Genomic DNA, 15,624 nt, shown 5'->3' with positions numbered 1-15,624 from the left:
GCTATCACAACCGACAATGCTATCAACAACACGTCTATGGTAAATCACATGAATGGTGAGCCGCCAAGGCAGAGCGCACTGGGCTTGACAACTCACTCTTGAGCTTGCCTCGAGCTCGCCAAGCAATCCTCAAGTCCTTGTAAGGCTGCGACTTGCACACCGGTGTCCAGTAGTATTTCGCTTGGTGCAGCGAGCAGTATTGTAACAGGGTCGAGGCGTGATGGTTTTCTCTGCTGACAAGTCCACTGACAACGCCTCGTCTCAAGGCCTGCTACGGGACAGTCTCCTTCGCAGCTCCACACGCCACCCTCTGTGATACTCATAGTTATCTGCTGCCGTAGAGATCTTTCAGCTTGGTTTGAAGCGTGTCCGGCGTATAACCATATGCTTTCAAATGTGTGTATCTCTTGAGCTCACTGTCTCCGCTCAGCATCTCGTCAAGCTTTCACACGGAAAAGCGGTTAGCACCATTAGCCCTCTCTTCCTCGTCATCCTTGTCGATATTGGAGATGACATCGTCGTCATCTTGATTGTCCAGCACTTTGCGACCCCGAAAGAACCTCTTCCCTCCCCCGCGTGGTTCCTAAGCTCGCGTGAGGGAACCGGCCTTTGCCATTGACTCTATCTTCTTTAGGTCCTTCAGCAAAGCTCGCAGACGGCAGTTTTGCGCAGGTGAGGACACCAAGTCTACAAGTTCATCATAGATGAACTCAAGGAGGTCGAAGTAGCGCTTGCGCATGGCGAAGGTAGACCCCCACCTCGTGTCTTGGCGGATGACCGGTCGCAATTGAGTTTTTACTCTAACAAAATAAAAAAAATGCTACTGAAATATTTGAAGTGATGTACACAAATTACAAAAAAATACAGTACTGTAGTTTGGCTTATAGCGTCAGAGTACGAAGCTTCAGTAAGATCTTCTGCACTGCGTCCAGCTCTTCTTCGTAGTCTGCCAGTTCGAGGTGAGCTGCTCGGCTGAGTCGATGGCTGGCGCAACTAACGAGCGGCATGCCCATTAGCGTCGCCAGCCGGCGATTGACAGAACAGTTGTATGCAACGAGGAAGCAGCACATCCCCAGCTGCTTTCCGTAATCACGGGGTAGCATGGTCGCAAGGAATTCCACGTGACCTCTAGCTGACAGATCTTCTTCCTCGTCATTCAGTAGGGGGCCATGCATAGTAGCGGCGTCATCGCGACCCCGTCGACTTGGTAGTGTGCATAGACCAATGTAGTATTCCAATGCATGCGTTCAACCGTCAAAGATGAGTCCGAAACAATCGGGAATTTCAGCAGCGATGACTCGATCGACGGACCGCATCATGCTGCCCATTCCTGAGACGAGGGTCTTAACACATATGAAATCCAGATTTGAATATCTACTATCACGCATAGTACTGATTTTGGTGTCGGTAAACGAACACCCTTTAACTTAAATCCCTTCTTCATGCGAGCTGGACGGGCCAGGCACTGAACTTGGAATACCGGGCGGGGGTCTCGAACCAGCTCGGTATTATGGGATCGTACGACCACTGCGGAGGATGGTAGTTGGGGCTGTAGGTGTTGCTGAATTCATTCGAGTGCCACCGCCGCTACTCTCAACTTACGCAGGTAATATTAGGTCGTTACCTAACTGCTGTTACAGCTATGCTAACGGACGAGCAGTGGCATCGTCTCGGCAACGGCAGCGTCCGTTGCAATACCAACTCACACAGCAACGGTAGCATCCGATGCTTTCACTGTAGCTCTGCTGCAGTATGAGATGGCGTGGCGTCTTGTCCAGGCTTAACCGGCAGCGTTACTGGCAGCAAGACGCGGTGTCTTGCTTAGGCTGAGCTTGGCGGCGTTACTGGCGACAGTCCACGCGGTGTCCCATCCGGGCTTCGCTGACCACGTTACAGGCATGGGACACACAAGAGTCTGCAGTGATGACGGCGCGTCGAACCCCATGCCTTGGTTGCACCCAGGCGAGAGCACGGTGCAGCGCACCTGCTTCTTCTCGTACGCAGTACGGTTTGACGACGGCGCGTCGGATATCAGGCCTTGAGCACAAGCAGTCAGGACGCAGGAACGATGTGGAGCGCAGCTCGCCCCCTGCTCCAAATACGAAAAAAGATCACGGTCACCAAGAGAATAGTGCTGCGTACTTGCAGCTCACATACGGCAGTATGTCACACTCCACCTCGCACACGATGCGCATCGAGACACAGGCGCGCCGAGCTACAGTCTGGCGTGGCAGCGCAGTCTCATAAGTGTCAATGGCGGAGTTGTTCGTCGGATTGGACTTCTTTGGGTTACGGTAGCCTGACGCAGGCTGGGACAGTAAGTGGTAGTACTCCATTAGTCAGCGCAGCTGATTTAATGTAGCTAGCCATCGTACCGATGATCTTGTAATTCACGATCATGCGTCCGTAATGGATTCGTCACCGTGCTTGTATTTCTTAGTTGTGCGCGTATGCAGAGCATCTGCAGTCGCTGCAGCAGTTCCTTCAATTGGCAACACCTTGAGCTGTGACCGAAACTGACTAAACTTTGCTCGTGCAAGAGGTTTCGGCATGATATCCGCGGTGTTGTCATCTGTTGCCACGTGCAACATGGTCAACTTGCCGTCTTCCACTAGATGCCGAATCAGGTGAAATTTGCTGTTGATGTGTTTCGTGCTCGCGTGCTTGCCGAGCTTCTCCGTCAAGTACAGCGCAGCTTGATTGTCACCGCGCAGTAGTGGCGTGGCCGCAGGCCACGTCAGCTCTTCACACATTCCAGTAACTCACAGCATATCCTTCACGCCCTCATTCATTGCCACCCTCACACCTTCCGTACTGGATTGGGCGTTAATTCCCTACTTGCGGGACGCATACGAGATCACGTTACCATCCAAAACCTGATGTAGTTCGATATAGACTTCGCATCGTCAGGGTCGTTCGCGTAGTCGGAGTCGGTGAACACCGAGATAGCCATGTCCTTCCCCGGGATGACTTCCAAGTGCAGCGCATAGGCCCTAGTTTGAAGCAGGTAGCGCAGTACTCGCTCCGCTTCTCTGTAGTGGGTCTCCGTATATTAGGAAAGGTATTTACAAGGTGGCGCACCACATGTGCTCTATCTGGCCGCGAGTCAGACACTATATATTGTAGACCACCAACCAACCCACGATAGGGCATGGCAGCGTCCTTGCTCGTAGCTTGAGGCGTCCAGCGGCCGTACGAGTTCGCAAGGTTGAATTTCTTCAGCAGCTTGTCAATGTGCGATCGTTGACTGTACACAATGCGATTGTGCACACCATCCAGCGTAATCTCAATGCCAAGTAGGTATCCGACCTCACCCATACTTGTCAGTGTAAGCTTCGACTCGTGCTGTACAGCGACTTGAGAGCGCAGCGCAGCTGGGCCCATCAAAAGTAGGTCGTCAACGTAGACTGTTAGTAGCATAGCGACGTCGCCATCCTTGTACATCACGTAAAGTCCATAGTCTCTGTCGAGTCTTGTGAGTCCTAAGGCTTAGAGGAACTCATGTATCGTCTTGTTCCACACTGCCAGGGCCTGTTTCAGCTCGTACAATGACTTGATCAGCTGGCCAATCAGTGCCACCTGATGCTTCTTCTTCAGATCCCGCTGGAATCGCCATGAAAATCAGCTCTTCAAGTAACCCATAAAGAAACGCTGTCTTGACGTCGTACTGCCTGATGTTCCATCTGCGTTTTTGAGCGTACAGAATAGCGGCTCGTATAGTCTCGAAGCGAATGATAGGAGCGTATGTCTCAAGCTAATCGATTACAAAGTGTTGCTTAAAGCCGTGAATCACTAATATCGCCTTGAATCTCTATTTTCGTCCTTCGTCGCCTCGTTTCAGCGTGTAAACCTACTTATTGGTGATCACAGTCGGATGCTTTGCTTTGGTTCGCGCAACGAGCTTCCACGTTCCGTGCTGACGTAGCGACGTCAACTCTTCCTGCATGGCAGCTTGCCACTCAGACCAGTACTGGCTCTTCTTTGCTTGCTTGTACGTGTTCGAAACTGAATTGTCTTCCTTCGTATTGATGACTGATCCCACAATGTACTCCCTCCGATGTGCTGGCGGCTTCCTCACGCGACGAGAGGCCGGGTCACGGCGCTGAATGACCTCAGGCACCACCTTCGGAGGCTCGTAGTCGTCACCGGACGTCTCTGCATCCGACCGCAGTCGACGCTTGCACTTGTCCTTGGACTTGACAGCGCAGCTTGGCTTCACATGCTCTGTTGACACGGACGACGGCTGTACGTCCTTGTCTGGCTCTCCCACTTGCTCATCACTGGCTACTAGATCAGGCTCACTGCTCACTAGTACAGGCTGGGTCAAGACGTTCGATTTTGGTGGATCACCGGCTTCGGGAAAGAGCCGATTGGTAAGTGAGCTAACAATGGGCAAGACTGGTATCTCGACAGGTAATTTCACATTGCCATGCTTATAAATATTCAATAGGAGCTGACGAACGTAGGCTTAAGAGGCGGTGAAGCGCTCATGACAGAACACATTACCACTCCGTTTCTGCAGCAAACTGCCGGCTCGCAGGTCCAGCAGTTTGAAGCCTTTCGTATCCATCGAATATCCAAATAGTAGTGCCAGCTCGGCTCGTGGCTCGAGCTTATCACGCGTGGTTGTCCTTTCTGTTGGTACGTGGGCGTGTACCAGACATCCCCAGGCTCGTAGGTAAAGCAGCGCAGACTTCCTTTTATATAGCGCCTCGTATGGCGACATGCCGTCCAGCGCAGCTGTCGGCAACTTTTTTACCGTGTCAACAACGTGGAGGAGTGCCTCTCCCCACAGCAACTTAGGTGCGTAGCATGTAGCACAGCACGTAGTCGTGGTAGTACGAGCCCATTTTCTCGTTCAACGACACTGTTTTCCTCAGGAGACTACGCGCTTGTGTACTGTGTCTCAATTCCTTCCTTTTCGCAAAGCGTCTGAAGATCCTGGCTCTGGAACTCACCTCCTTGGTCGGAGTGAAGTGTCACCACCTTGTTTCCAGCGCGCAAGAGCTGTGTATTCTGACGTAGGATGAGCTTCTTTATCTTGTCAGCGGCCCCGTTCTTTCTCTTGGGTAGGTAGCATCATTTGAAACGCGTTGCGTCATCAATCACTAGCATAAACTTCGTTTCGCCAGTACAGCCAATCTCACCGACTTGAAAAAAACGCAAAAATATAAATTACCAGAGGTAAAAAGGGGTGTCACACACAAGCCTAGTCGGCTGCTTGCAGAAGAAGAGCAGCAACAACATGGCCGACAGCGCGGTCCAAGGTGGTGAAGTAAGAGTTTCCTCAGCTGAAAAAGCCGCCGTGAAAACGAGTTTTCTCAGCTAAAAGAGAAGACGCACAAGCGGTAACGAGGTCTGTGAGGTACTGCCGTACGTGAGCTGCAAGTGCGCAGCACTATGCTCTCGGTGACCGTGATCTTTTTCCGTATTTGGAGCAGAAGGCGAGCTGCGCTCCACATCACTCCTGCGTCCTGCCTGCTTGTGCCCAAGGCCTGATATCCGACGCGCCGTCGTCAAACCGTACTGCGTACGAGAAGAAGCAGGTGCGCTGCACCGTGCTCTCGCCTGGGTGCAACCAAGGCATGGGGTTCGACGCGCCGTCATCACTGCAGACTCTTGTGTGTCCCATGCCTGTAACGTGGTCAGCGAAGCCCGGATGGGACACCGCGTGGACGGTCGCCAGTAATGTCGCCAAGCTCAGCCTGAGTAAGACACCGAGTCTTGCTGCCGGTTAAGCCTGGACAAGACGCCACGCCATCTCATACTGCAGCAGAGCTACAGTGAAAGCATCGGATGCTACCGTTGCTGTGTGAGTTGGTTCTGCAACGGACGCTGCCGTTGCCGAGACGATGCCGCTGCTCGTCCGTTAGCATAGCTGTAATAGCAGTTAGGTAACGACCTAATATTACTCGCATAAGTTGAGAGGAGCGGCAAGGCACTCGAAAGGAGCGCGCTGGGCCTGACAGCTCACTCTCAAACTTACCTCGGGCTCGCCACGCCATCCTCAAGTCCCTGTAAGTCTGTGCCTTGCACACCGGTGTCCAATTGTATTTCCCTTGGTGCAGTGAGCAGTATTGTAACAGGGTCGAGGCGTCATGCATTCCTCTGCTGACAATTCCACTGATAACGCCTCGTCTCAGGCTATGAGCCCCAACCCTACTGAGCCACATGCAGTGACGGAGGCCAGTTCTACTGACCATTTAGCAAAACCTCAAGTTGAACTTGAGCGCCAGCCAACGCAAGATCACGGATTGGCTAATTTGACCGCGTCTCAATCTCAACTTGCAGCCGCTGTGCTGAGAGCGAACAGCAGTCCTGGTACGCCATTGGCTACCTCGTTACCTGTCCAACGTTCGACAGCCAGCGACCCAGTTCAGACCTCAGAAATACTTCGGCTGCCTGGAGCACCAACCTATTGGGGACGGCAACAGACAGCTTTTGTGCCACCACGCGCACAGAATTACGGCCAAGCCTCAGCCGCGTATACGACTCATACACCTGCGAGTGACGTCAACCTTTCCAGCGAGCAGGGCGATCAGGCGTCAGCGATGCCCAAGATTTAGTCAGTTACGAAGTTCGACGTTGGGAATAAGCTCTCCGAGCCGTTAGAGTATCCTGCGTGAAGATGCGTGTCATGGCCGGGCTAGCCATGTCACGACTGGAGCAACTCGTGCAAGGTAACGAGCGTTACGACGATAGAATGTCTCGTGCTCAAAAGAATTGCTACGACGTGCGTGGGCGTAAGGCTAATGATTGCTAGTGGCTTTGATTTCTGATGAAGTACTTTTTCGCTTCGAGGACATTGTGCTCAAGGCGGACCCCGTGCTGCTTTGGGGCCGTATCTACTGTGACTTTGGCCGTGGTCCTGGAGTGAACACAGACATAGTGTTAGCCGACCTGTTCGCACGCAAGCTACAGTCTGGCGAAACAGTGGAGCAGTATATTAATGATCTCCAACGGATGCAGCGCATCCTTGCTAAAAAAACGACCCTATTCCAGATCATCGCGTCGGGCGGTTGATGTTGGCCAACGCTATCAGAGTATATCCGAAGACTACGGATGACGTCACGCGTCGTGGAATTCAAGCCACAGACTTCACTATCTATGATTCGCGTGCAGAGTTGGTGAATGCAGAGATGACTGTGCATGTCCGCGAGCAGCATCAGAATTCGCCACGTGGAGATCGCGGCCTATCCAGCGAAAGGCTACAGCAAGCCAATTTCGTCCAGCGTGGCGGAAGAAGCAAGAGCAAGAAGCCATATCAGCGAGGTGGCAGGTACGGTGGAAACTGTAGCTGATCTGTCTCAAGTGTGTCGTCTACCGCGAGTACTAAGGCTGAGTCCATAGTTAAGAGAAAGAAACATTTTCCGGTGCTCTGCCTGCGGTGAGAAAGGGCATTGGAGAGATGATGGACTTTGCAAGAACACTTCTCAACAAGCCGATGACAACAGTGAACAAGAAGAAGCACGCATGCAATAATTTGCTGGCGGAGTATTTGTACGTCCTGAGACGAGTGTCCCTCCTGCGGCGGGGTACACGCTCGATGAAATACGTGAGGTGCTGGGTGAGCGAGCTGTTGGGCAGCTACAAGAAGAGTTGCGGACAAAGCTCCCGGCTCCAGAAAGCGCACGTCGTGTTGAGGACCAATCGACGTGTATCCAGCATTGTTCGCCGACACCATCTCCAACCGGTTCACGTGGGGGTTTGGTGGCAATGGTTCTAAATAATCGAGAGGAAGATAGGCGTCACGACGTGGCAACAGATGAGATGGAGTGGCATCTTGACAGCGGCTCACAAGTGAGCCTGTTTGGTGATCTGTCATGTTTTTCCTACATTCAACACGGTAACTCTGGGGAGCTGCGCATGGCCCTATAACAGACGGAGACGCTGAACGCCAGTAAGAGCGTCGTGTTACGTGTGATGAACGAAGTGACGGGCTAGTGGGAGCCTCGCCGCCTTGACGAAGTTCACCACTCTCCTAACGCTCATGTCAGCCTGATAAGTCTCGGATACATGCAAACGTGCGGATTTGCAGTGTCGTTCAGCGACGACCAGCGTGCCGTCTTGCTGACAAAGAGCTCATTGAAGTTGCGCTTCGATCGTTATGATGAGTTGTATTGACTTCGTACGAAGCGATAGTAACGTCTCGTTACTGCTGTGAAGGCTCATAAGAACGCTTTGGGTCTTCTGCACAGCCGTCTATGTTAGCATGCAGATGATTCATGAAATGGCAGCGAAGAAGGTCGATTTCGGCGTAAACGTAAATCTCAAGTCACTTTCAGCTTACGACTGTGTACCTTGCTTGTCAGCTAAATTCAAACGCATGTCTTACAAGCGTAACCCTGAACGACGACGTAATCTTCTAGAGAAGCTCTCAGTGGATTTATGCTCAATCAACCAAGAGACGGTTACTGGCGAAACGAAGGTTGGGCCGTGTTCGACTGGCAGATAATTACTTCAGAGAGAAATGGCGTTTTGACGGAAATGGAGGTCGCGAACACGATTGTTTTATAATAAAGCTCTGAAAAGCGAGAATGAGGTTGAATTATTGTGAGTTCTACTTGATATTTTCATGCGAGATTGGTTTGTCCAACCTACGTATTTGGCGTAATATTGCTAATTGGAATTTACAAAAACTGACGACTCTTTTCATTTATGTGATATCCAAGGTTTTTCCCGTCGGATTTTCTGATATTTCACCGCACAAAGGTACCCACATTCTCGAGCGGACGCCTCGTCCGGCATCTTCCTGCTCTCCGGCCATGGCACACGACGGGTCCTCAGATGACGAGTCTGCCTTCCTAGATGCACAAGACACTAGTGAACACGACAACATCGCTCTCCATTCCAAAGACCCCCTAGAAGGCGAGTTATCACCCAGTTCGTCCTCAATATCCCCTCTCAAACACAGCTCTCCAGCTGTCATCGGCCGTCCCAAGGCTGCATCTGCCGCTGCAGTACCCATATCACTCTCAACCAATAGAACCGACTTAAGCAGCTCGAATGAGGCCACCCTCGGCTTCGTGGACGCTCATAGACGCACACAATCGACCGGGAACTTGCGACTGGAAAACTCGACTATAATGGTCCCTATCGCCGTCAATACTGCAGCTACTGTGGCCTACCAGGCCAGTCCGGCACACTCCGAGTCTGCTCTAATGGCTAAAGGTATGGCGCCACCTCCTCCGCCCATTTCGGTGCGACCAGCAGCTGACACAAAACCCAACGGATTTTTGGCCAAGGGCGGGAATTTACTAGCCGGAATAACCGATTTTGCAGGGTTAAAGTCGCCTAGAGGCACAATGCAGAAGGTGCACGTTGTGTACCCCTCCCCAGGTCCACTGTACGTAGATTTATACTCGAGAGACGACGGGACTGGAGCTCTCGTGAAAGGATTTCGCCGAAAACCTGACGGCTCAAAGGCCGACGCTGAAGCTTCTGGACGCGTGTATCCTGGTGACGAGCTGGTGTTCATTAACGCAGTGGATGTGACCAAGATGGTGTTCGCAGAGATCATCACCACGGCCAAAGAGGCGACGTTCCCATTAACTTTAACGTTCCATTGTTTCTTTAAGAATAAACAGGAACACGATAAATTGACACAAGAGAAGCCCATAGAACCGGAAAGAAAGTACGCGAGTGGCCCATTACCGCCAATGTCGCCGTCCAGCAGTAACTGGGGCGCGAGACTGAGCCAGATGACGAGGTCCGGGTCGTTTGAGCACAAGACGAGCGGGTCCGATCTCACTAATGACGCGCCGCGATCACCGTCGCCCAGTTCAGAGTCAAATGGAGGGAAATTCGGCTTCTCGTTGGGCAAAGTGGGTACTGATAATGTGAAGAAGAACCTTTTTCGTATGATGGGTAACAAACCTTCGCGACCTGAAGAAGACAAGAGCGTGGTGAAAGGCTGGATGAATGATCTGGCTCTCAAGCCACACAACAGCTCAACGGGAGGACGGCATCGCAGAGCGCCTGTGAATACAAATACTGACGTGTTGCATTCGACGCCCATTGTCGCCGTGACGACAGGAGGAAGGTTTGTGGGTGTGCTGGAGGACGATGTGAACGAGTTCGCGCTCACGTGGTTTAGGAAAACGCCGCCGGAGATGGAGATTCGACAGATTAGGGGCGTCAAGCGGTGTCCATACTTCCCGTCCGTGGACGACGTGGGTGCCATTCTATCGCTTCAGTGCGAGTCGTTGCGCTTTCCTCAGTTGAAACGTGTAGTGGAAATGCCCAGTGCTTTAGTACTAGATCCAGCTGTGGGGAATACCGTTGACGTGTTGCTTGAAGCTGGAGCAGGATCGTTCTCTGCTACGTTGGCTAGTAATGAGCACGACAGCTTCCAGATCAAGATCTCTTCAGATGATGTGAGTCTAGTCAAGATATCAGAAGACGAGGACGAGGGAGGTGTGGTGGTGAAGACGGCGTACAGCACTTTTCTTCAGGTTTTACTGGATCCGGCTGACCAGCTACGGTTTACACTGAAGGTCCAGGAGTTCGGTGGCTTTCTGGGTAACCGCGAAGGTGACGTGTGTGACCTCAAGAAACGACAGGCGCAACTCCAAACCTTGTCGTGTTTCTTCTTAGTGGCGCAGAACAGACAGAACCGCGACATTATGACGCTGTTGATCCGTAAGTTTCGAGCACGCGTGGTCTCGTCGGAGCAGGAGGCACAAGCGCAAGCGGACGAGAGAAATCTGTTCATGGACCCAGCGTTTGTCGCTGCAGTGGCGCCTCCACCAGCATTAACTGCATCTCAATCCGTTGGCTCGAACTCAGGAGCCATGTCACCTGCTAATAATTCCGAGACAGCGAGCAATACAGGATCACCGGCAACCACTCCGTCCTCGGGCACGGTACCCTCTCCTGCGATGAAGAATCGTCTACGCTTACAAAGTGAGGGCTCCTTCACGTCCGTGTCAAGTGCGAGACTCAGCGATCTCGTGGGCTTGGAGCCTGATGATGCTGGAGATCCGACGTCTGATGTAACTCCAGTAGCAACGCCACCGCGTTCTGCCATGAAAAATGGCTTCGGTGAGAGCAGCACTAGTATCGCAGGTGACAATGGCTTCATTGAAGGTCGACTTGCAGCACAGGACCAGGAGATCGCGATGCTTCGAGAGAAACTCTCGTCCATGTCGGTTCTTTTGAAGACAGCGGAACAGGAGACTAAGCAGGTCACTGCGTCGCTGGAAGTCAAAGACAATCGCATCGAGCTGCAGCAAATGAAGCTTCGACAATTTGAAAAGTTTCCAGGACAATGTGACGCTCAAGCGCGAGAGATTCAAGCGTTACGTGCCAAGTTAGAGGACGAAGAGCGCAGACATGCACAGTGCAGAGAAGAGCTGCAACAAGTGCTCCATGTGGCAGCTAAGCGAGCAGCAGAGATGACAGATCAAGGAGTTCAAACGGAGACTCAGTTCCTGGATGGAGAGGGCCTTATAGACGCGACTGTGAGCTCTGCATCTGGCTGGGAACGTGATGCGTGGTCTGGTACTGTGGCTACAGTTAGTGCAGGCGACTTACAGCAACAGATCAAGGACCAGCAACTCGAAATCTCCCAGCTACAAGACGAACAGGTCAAGTTGATTACAGAGCGAAATATGTTCCGCGCTAAGTCCCTGGAGCTCTCAAGAGAACTTCGAAAGTTGGTAGGAGCCAACAACAACCGCCCACTGGACGACCTCGAGGCGCAACTGGCTGAACGTAGCTCTCTTCAAGCCGAGCTCGCGTCTGTCAAGGCGGATGCTAAGAGTGCAGCAGACGAGTTGGCTGAGCTGGAAAGTGTACTCGACGGTGTTGGGGACAAGGATAAAGGCACGAAGCGTCTCGCTGCTCAGAACGCAGAGCTACAACGCACTGTGCACCAGCTTCAGGATTCTCTAAGCGAGTCGAGAGATCAAGTGGACGCAGTTAAGAAAATTAACAGCGCGCTTGCCTCTCGTCTCCATCGTCTGCAACCGGAGACTCGTGGTAGTATCGTTGAAGAAGGGCCTACTTTTCTGTCAACAGGGTTCCCTGCGTTTACCTCTGATGATGAAGATGACGACGATGAAGAAGAAGACGACGAAGAATTGCAAGACGGACTTGCAGAATTCCGAAGGTCCTTAGTAGGTCAGTGAAGTATGTTGGACGTAAATTTATTAGAATAAGTAAAAAAATATATCGCTTCAACCGACAAAACTATTTATGTTTATTTTATTTGTTTGCGACTAATGAGAAAGGTTAGGAGCGTATTTCGTCGCCTTTGGGCTGCGTGGATGGCCATGCAAGTGGAATTCCATGGTCGCTACTCCGTGGAGAGACTGAGTCGGCTGTACAGCTACATGGAGACAGCGAGTCTTTATCGAGTGATGTCTGTGGCGTTCTTGTCGCCGCTCCCATGCCTTATACTGGCAATAATGGTCGAAGCTGTCCCGCTAGCAGCACCGGAAGATGGAGTTCAAGCCAATTGGGTCTTTCTGATTCGCTTTGGCTTTGTTACGGGCCTCATGGTAGGATCCATGGTTTATCAAATGGGTCAAAATGTACCTGCTCTCATTGTGAAGACCCGACATGTTTTCACGGTGGCTGTGCTCTCTGCGGGGGCAGCCGTTCTAACCCTTTTTGCAGTAGCGTCAGCGAGCGTTTTCCCAGTCCCATTCACCATGCTCTTGGCATCACCACCATCGATTATCGTGTATGGAATATGTTTCGCAATTTTCTGGGGTGCTCAATTCAAGGCAGACCCGTCGATTCAAAAGGAAATGGAGCAACAGACCACAGTGCTGAACTGCCAGATCTCCCTTACACTAATTTACCCCATGTATATCTTCGGATTCACGTCGCTTACAGGTGTTCATCAAACGATATTTGTCGTGGTACTGCCAATCATCAAGTTGATCGCCAAGAACTGGGTGAGCCGTGCACTTGTCGGTCACAACGATTTGAAACCAGAAGCTGTAATTTTCAACGTCGAAGTGTTCAATGCACTGTACATTGCGAATGCGCTTCAAGTGGCCTCAACCCAGGCTTCGACAGTCACGATCATGACAGTGGACCTGCTTCACTTCTGGATTTCAATGTACGACGTGATAGAACTCCTGAAACGAGTGAAAAGGCTCATGGACAAGATACCAAAAGGCCACCCTGCAGGTAAAGAGAACTTTGTGCAGATTGCAATGCGGCTAATTGCGCTCGAAACGCAGCAAATGTCGGAAACCAGAAACCAGATGTCGGATATATCGCATCCAACTTGGAGAAGTCAAATTGAAGCTTGGGTCAACTTAAGTACACCGACAACAACAAGCAACGAGATCTCTACGTATAAGCTGGAGCACGACGAAATGAACGACAAAGCTCCAAGCCAAACGCGGAAGCCATCTCTGGGAACTCGCGTTTGTCCTGTAGCTTCGAGCCAAACAACGCGTCCACCTCCGAAATCGACGTCAGATTCAGATTTTTCTATTGAACTTGACAAAGTTTTTTCACACAACGAACGAGCTCTGTTCATTCGGGAAAGTGCTCGAGCTCTCTTCGTTACGGAATATATTGTGCTTGTGGAGTACGTCGAGGTGGTGCTACCGCTTGTGTACTGTGAGTGCAAGTATTTGAGCAGAAACGCTGCAGTTTGAATGTGGTTCTAATGTTTTTTTTTATACTGACAGGTGCGCATCACGTGATTGTGTATAATTTGCATAACCGCGCCTACTACCCTGCATTGGCGAGCATTTCTAGTTCTGAGTTGGCGACGACCATCTCCCACGTGCTCGTCTACAGCTCACTGGAATTTGCCTCACTGATCGTGGCGGTGATTTTTCTGAAACGAAGCCTTGGATTTTTACCCACGCGTCAACTCTCGTTCGTGTTAGAGAATCAAGTGGGAATCATTCAGGCCAAGTTGCTTATTCTTCTCATCTACGTCATGGAGATTTCATTGACTCACATCGGTATGTGCACTCTTGAGTTGTTTTTGCTATTGTAAAACATATTTTAAGGGGTTTAATTAACGACGATCGTAGGTGCCGATTTCAGCTTCAAGTTTGCGTGGCTACATGATCCTCAGCCGGGCAACTGAGTTCATGTTACACTTTAAAGTACAGCAATCTGGAAGTTCGTGTAACATTTCATGTAGAGCCTATGACAACTTTCTTTAAGACCCGTCTTGTCCTTTTTATCGTATCGAATCTACAAAATCCTATCGCACTTTTCACTGTGTCAATTCTACAGTATCTGGCATGTGCTTTTGTAAGCTGACATGTGAGATACCATCGATTTTGAAAAAGCTGTACTTCGAAGTCTTAAAATACTTCGTACCTATTCTATTGCAAAATTTTCCTACAATCACTTTAAAAATTGGGCAGACAGGATCATAAGAATCACCTCGCACTGCCAACCCTGATAGTTTAGTGTACTGACTGGTGCTTCACTTCGTTAGTGCAAGAAGTATCATAACGAATAGTATCAACAAAATGAACTTAAGGTTGTCAAAGACTTCTGGGTTCTCATTTACCAGCAACGCCGAAGACAATCACGTTTCTTACTCCATGTACAAAGAACACTTTTCAATTTGATTTTAAAGCCTTAGAACCTCCATTCGTCTAAAACAATGCAGTACCAAGCAGCTATATTTTCGGAGTTTTCGCTTCTGCGATCGTCACCTCGATCGACGCTGGATCGGTTGCGTTCAATAGCTACTTTGAGGGTCAAAACTGCACCGGAACGCCGCACTTCATCTACGAAGAATCGAGCGAAAGCTGCAAAGTCGAAGATTGCACCATCACGACAATCGGAGATGCGGTCTATTCGAGCAAGGTGGAATGCTACGACAATTCCCGAGAGGTGACCACCTCCATTTATGCTGAAGCGAACGCGCCCTACGTGTTGCTTGAGCAGTATTCCCCTCCAAGTGGATGTGACAATTGGGTAAATGCACTCGCATTTTATGCAGAGGGGGTCATTGCCGTGTTCTACCCGACATCACGCCTTACGGCGCTGCTATTGCCGTTGTCAACGCGAATTCGTCGCTGGAGCTGCAACTATTTCACGAACCAGAATGCACCGAGCCGATAAGTGACATGTCTGTCTCGAACGTCGACGTCGAGTACACGTGTTTTGTCGGGTACTCGACATCGCACGGTCTCGTGTACTACACAACAGCGTCAAACTCGGAATCGGAGGGGCTGTGACGACTCCAACTCGCTCTGATGTCTATGTCTATGGTACACTACATCTATCAAGCAAGTTGCAGGATTGGGTTTCACTTGATGATTTCCGATCAAGACAATGAATACAGCGGTGAACAAGAGCGTTTTTATTAAACTTCAGTGGCTCACGAATACAACAACTATCGGGATTCACGAATCAAAAAGTAAAAGAAGCACATATGATTTCTAAGCCTGCTTACTACATAAAGTAGTGTTTTTGTCATTTTAAGTATCAACATTTATACCAACGCCATGCCAAGAGCCGCCAGGATACAACTTAACTTGGGGTTGTTTTGATCTGAATTTGATGATGTTCTTGGGTACAGTATATTCTCGCATTTGCATCAAAAGGATTAACTGTAAACTAACAAAGGGCTGATAAGCAAGTTCTCTGCTAGTGCTCCAGATGCTCAAAATTAAGGTTTTTGAC

General features: G+C 50.6%; 2 protein-coding genes across 2 annotated transcripts; both read left to right on the top strand.

Annotated features, from left to right (window-relative positions):
• Positions 1–8,709: 8,709 nt before the first annotated feature.
• Positions 8,710–12,131, top strand: PITG_12919 (uncharacterized protein; the record flags this gene model as incomplete). Its single annotated transcript, XM_002900429.1, has 1 exon — positions 8,710–12,131. One exon carries the CDS (start codon positions 8,766–8,768, stop codon positions 12,129–12,131), a length of 3,366 nt encoding a protein of 1,121 aa, XP_002900475.1.
• Positions 12,132–12,410: 279 nt separating this feature from the next.
• PITG_12918 (uncharacterized protein) lies at positions 12,411–14,065 on the top strand (the record flags this gene model as incomplete). Its single annotated transcript, XM_002900428.1, has 4 exons — positions 12,411–12,503; positions 12,753–13,584; positions 13,656–13,937; positions 14,010–14,065. The coding sequence occupies 4 exons, from the start codon at positions 12,411–12,413 to the stop codon at positions 14,063–14,065; spliced, it is 1,263 nt and encodes a 420-aa protein (XP_002900474.1).
• Between the last annotated feature and the right edge of the window lie 1,559 nt (positions 14,066–15,624).

The sequence above is a fragment of the Phytophthora infestans genome, genomic scaffold (genome assembly GCF_000142945.1).
Source record: "Phytophthora infestans T30-4 supercont1.25 genomic scaffold, whole genome shotgun sequence".
Lineage (NCBI taxonomy): Eukaryota > Oomycota > Peronosporomycetes > Peronosporales > Peronosporaceae > Phytophthora > Phytophthora infestans.
The sequence above is the reverse complement of the archived record's forward strand: the minus strand, read 5'-3'. Positions and strand labels throughout refer to the sequence as shown.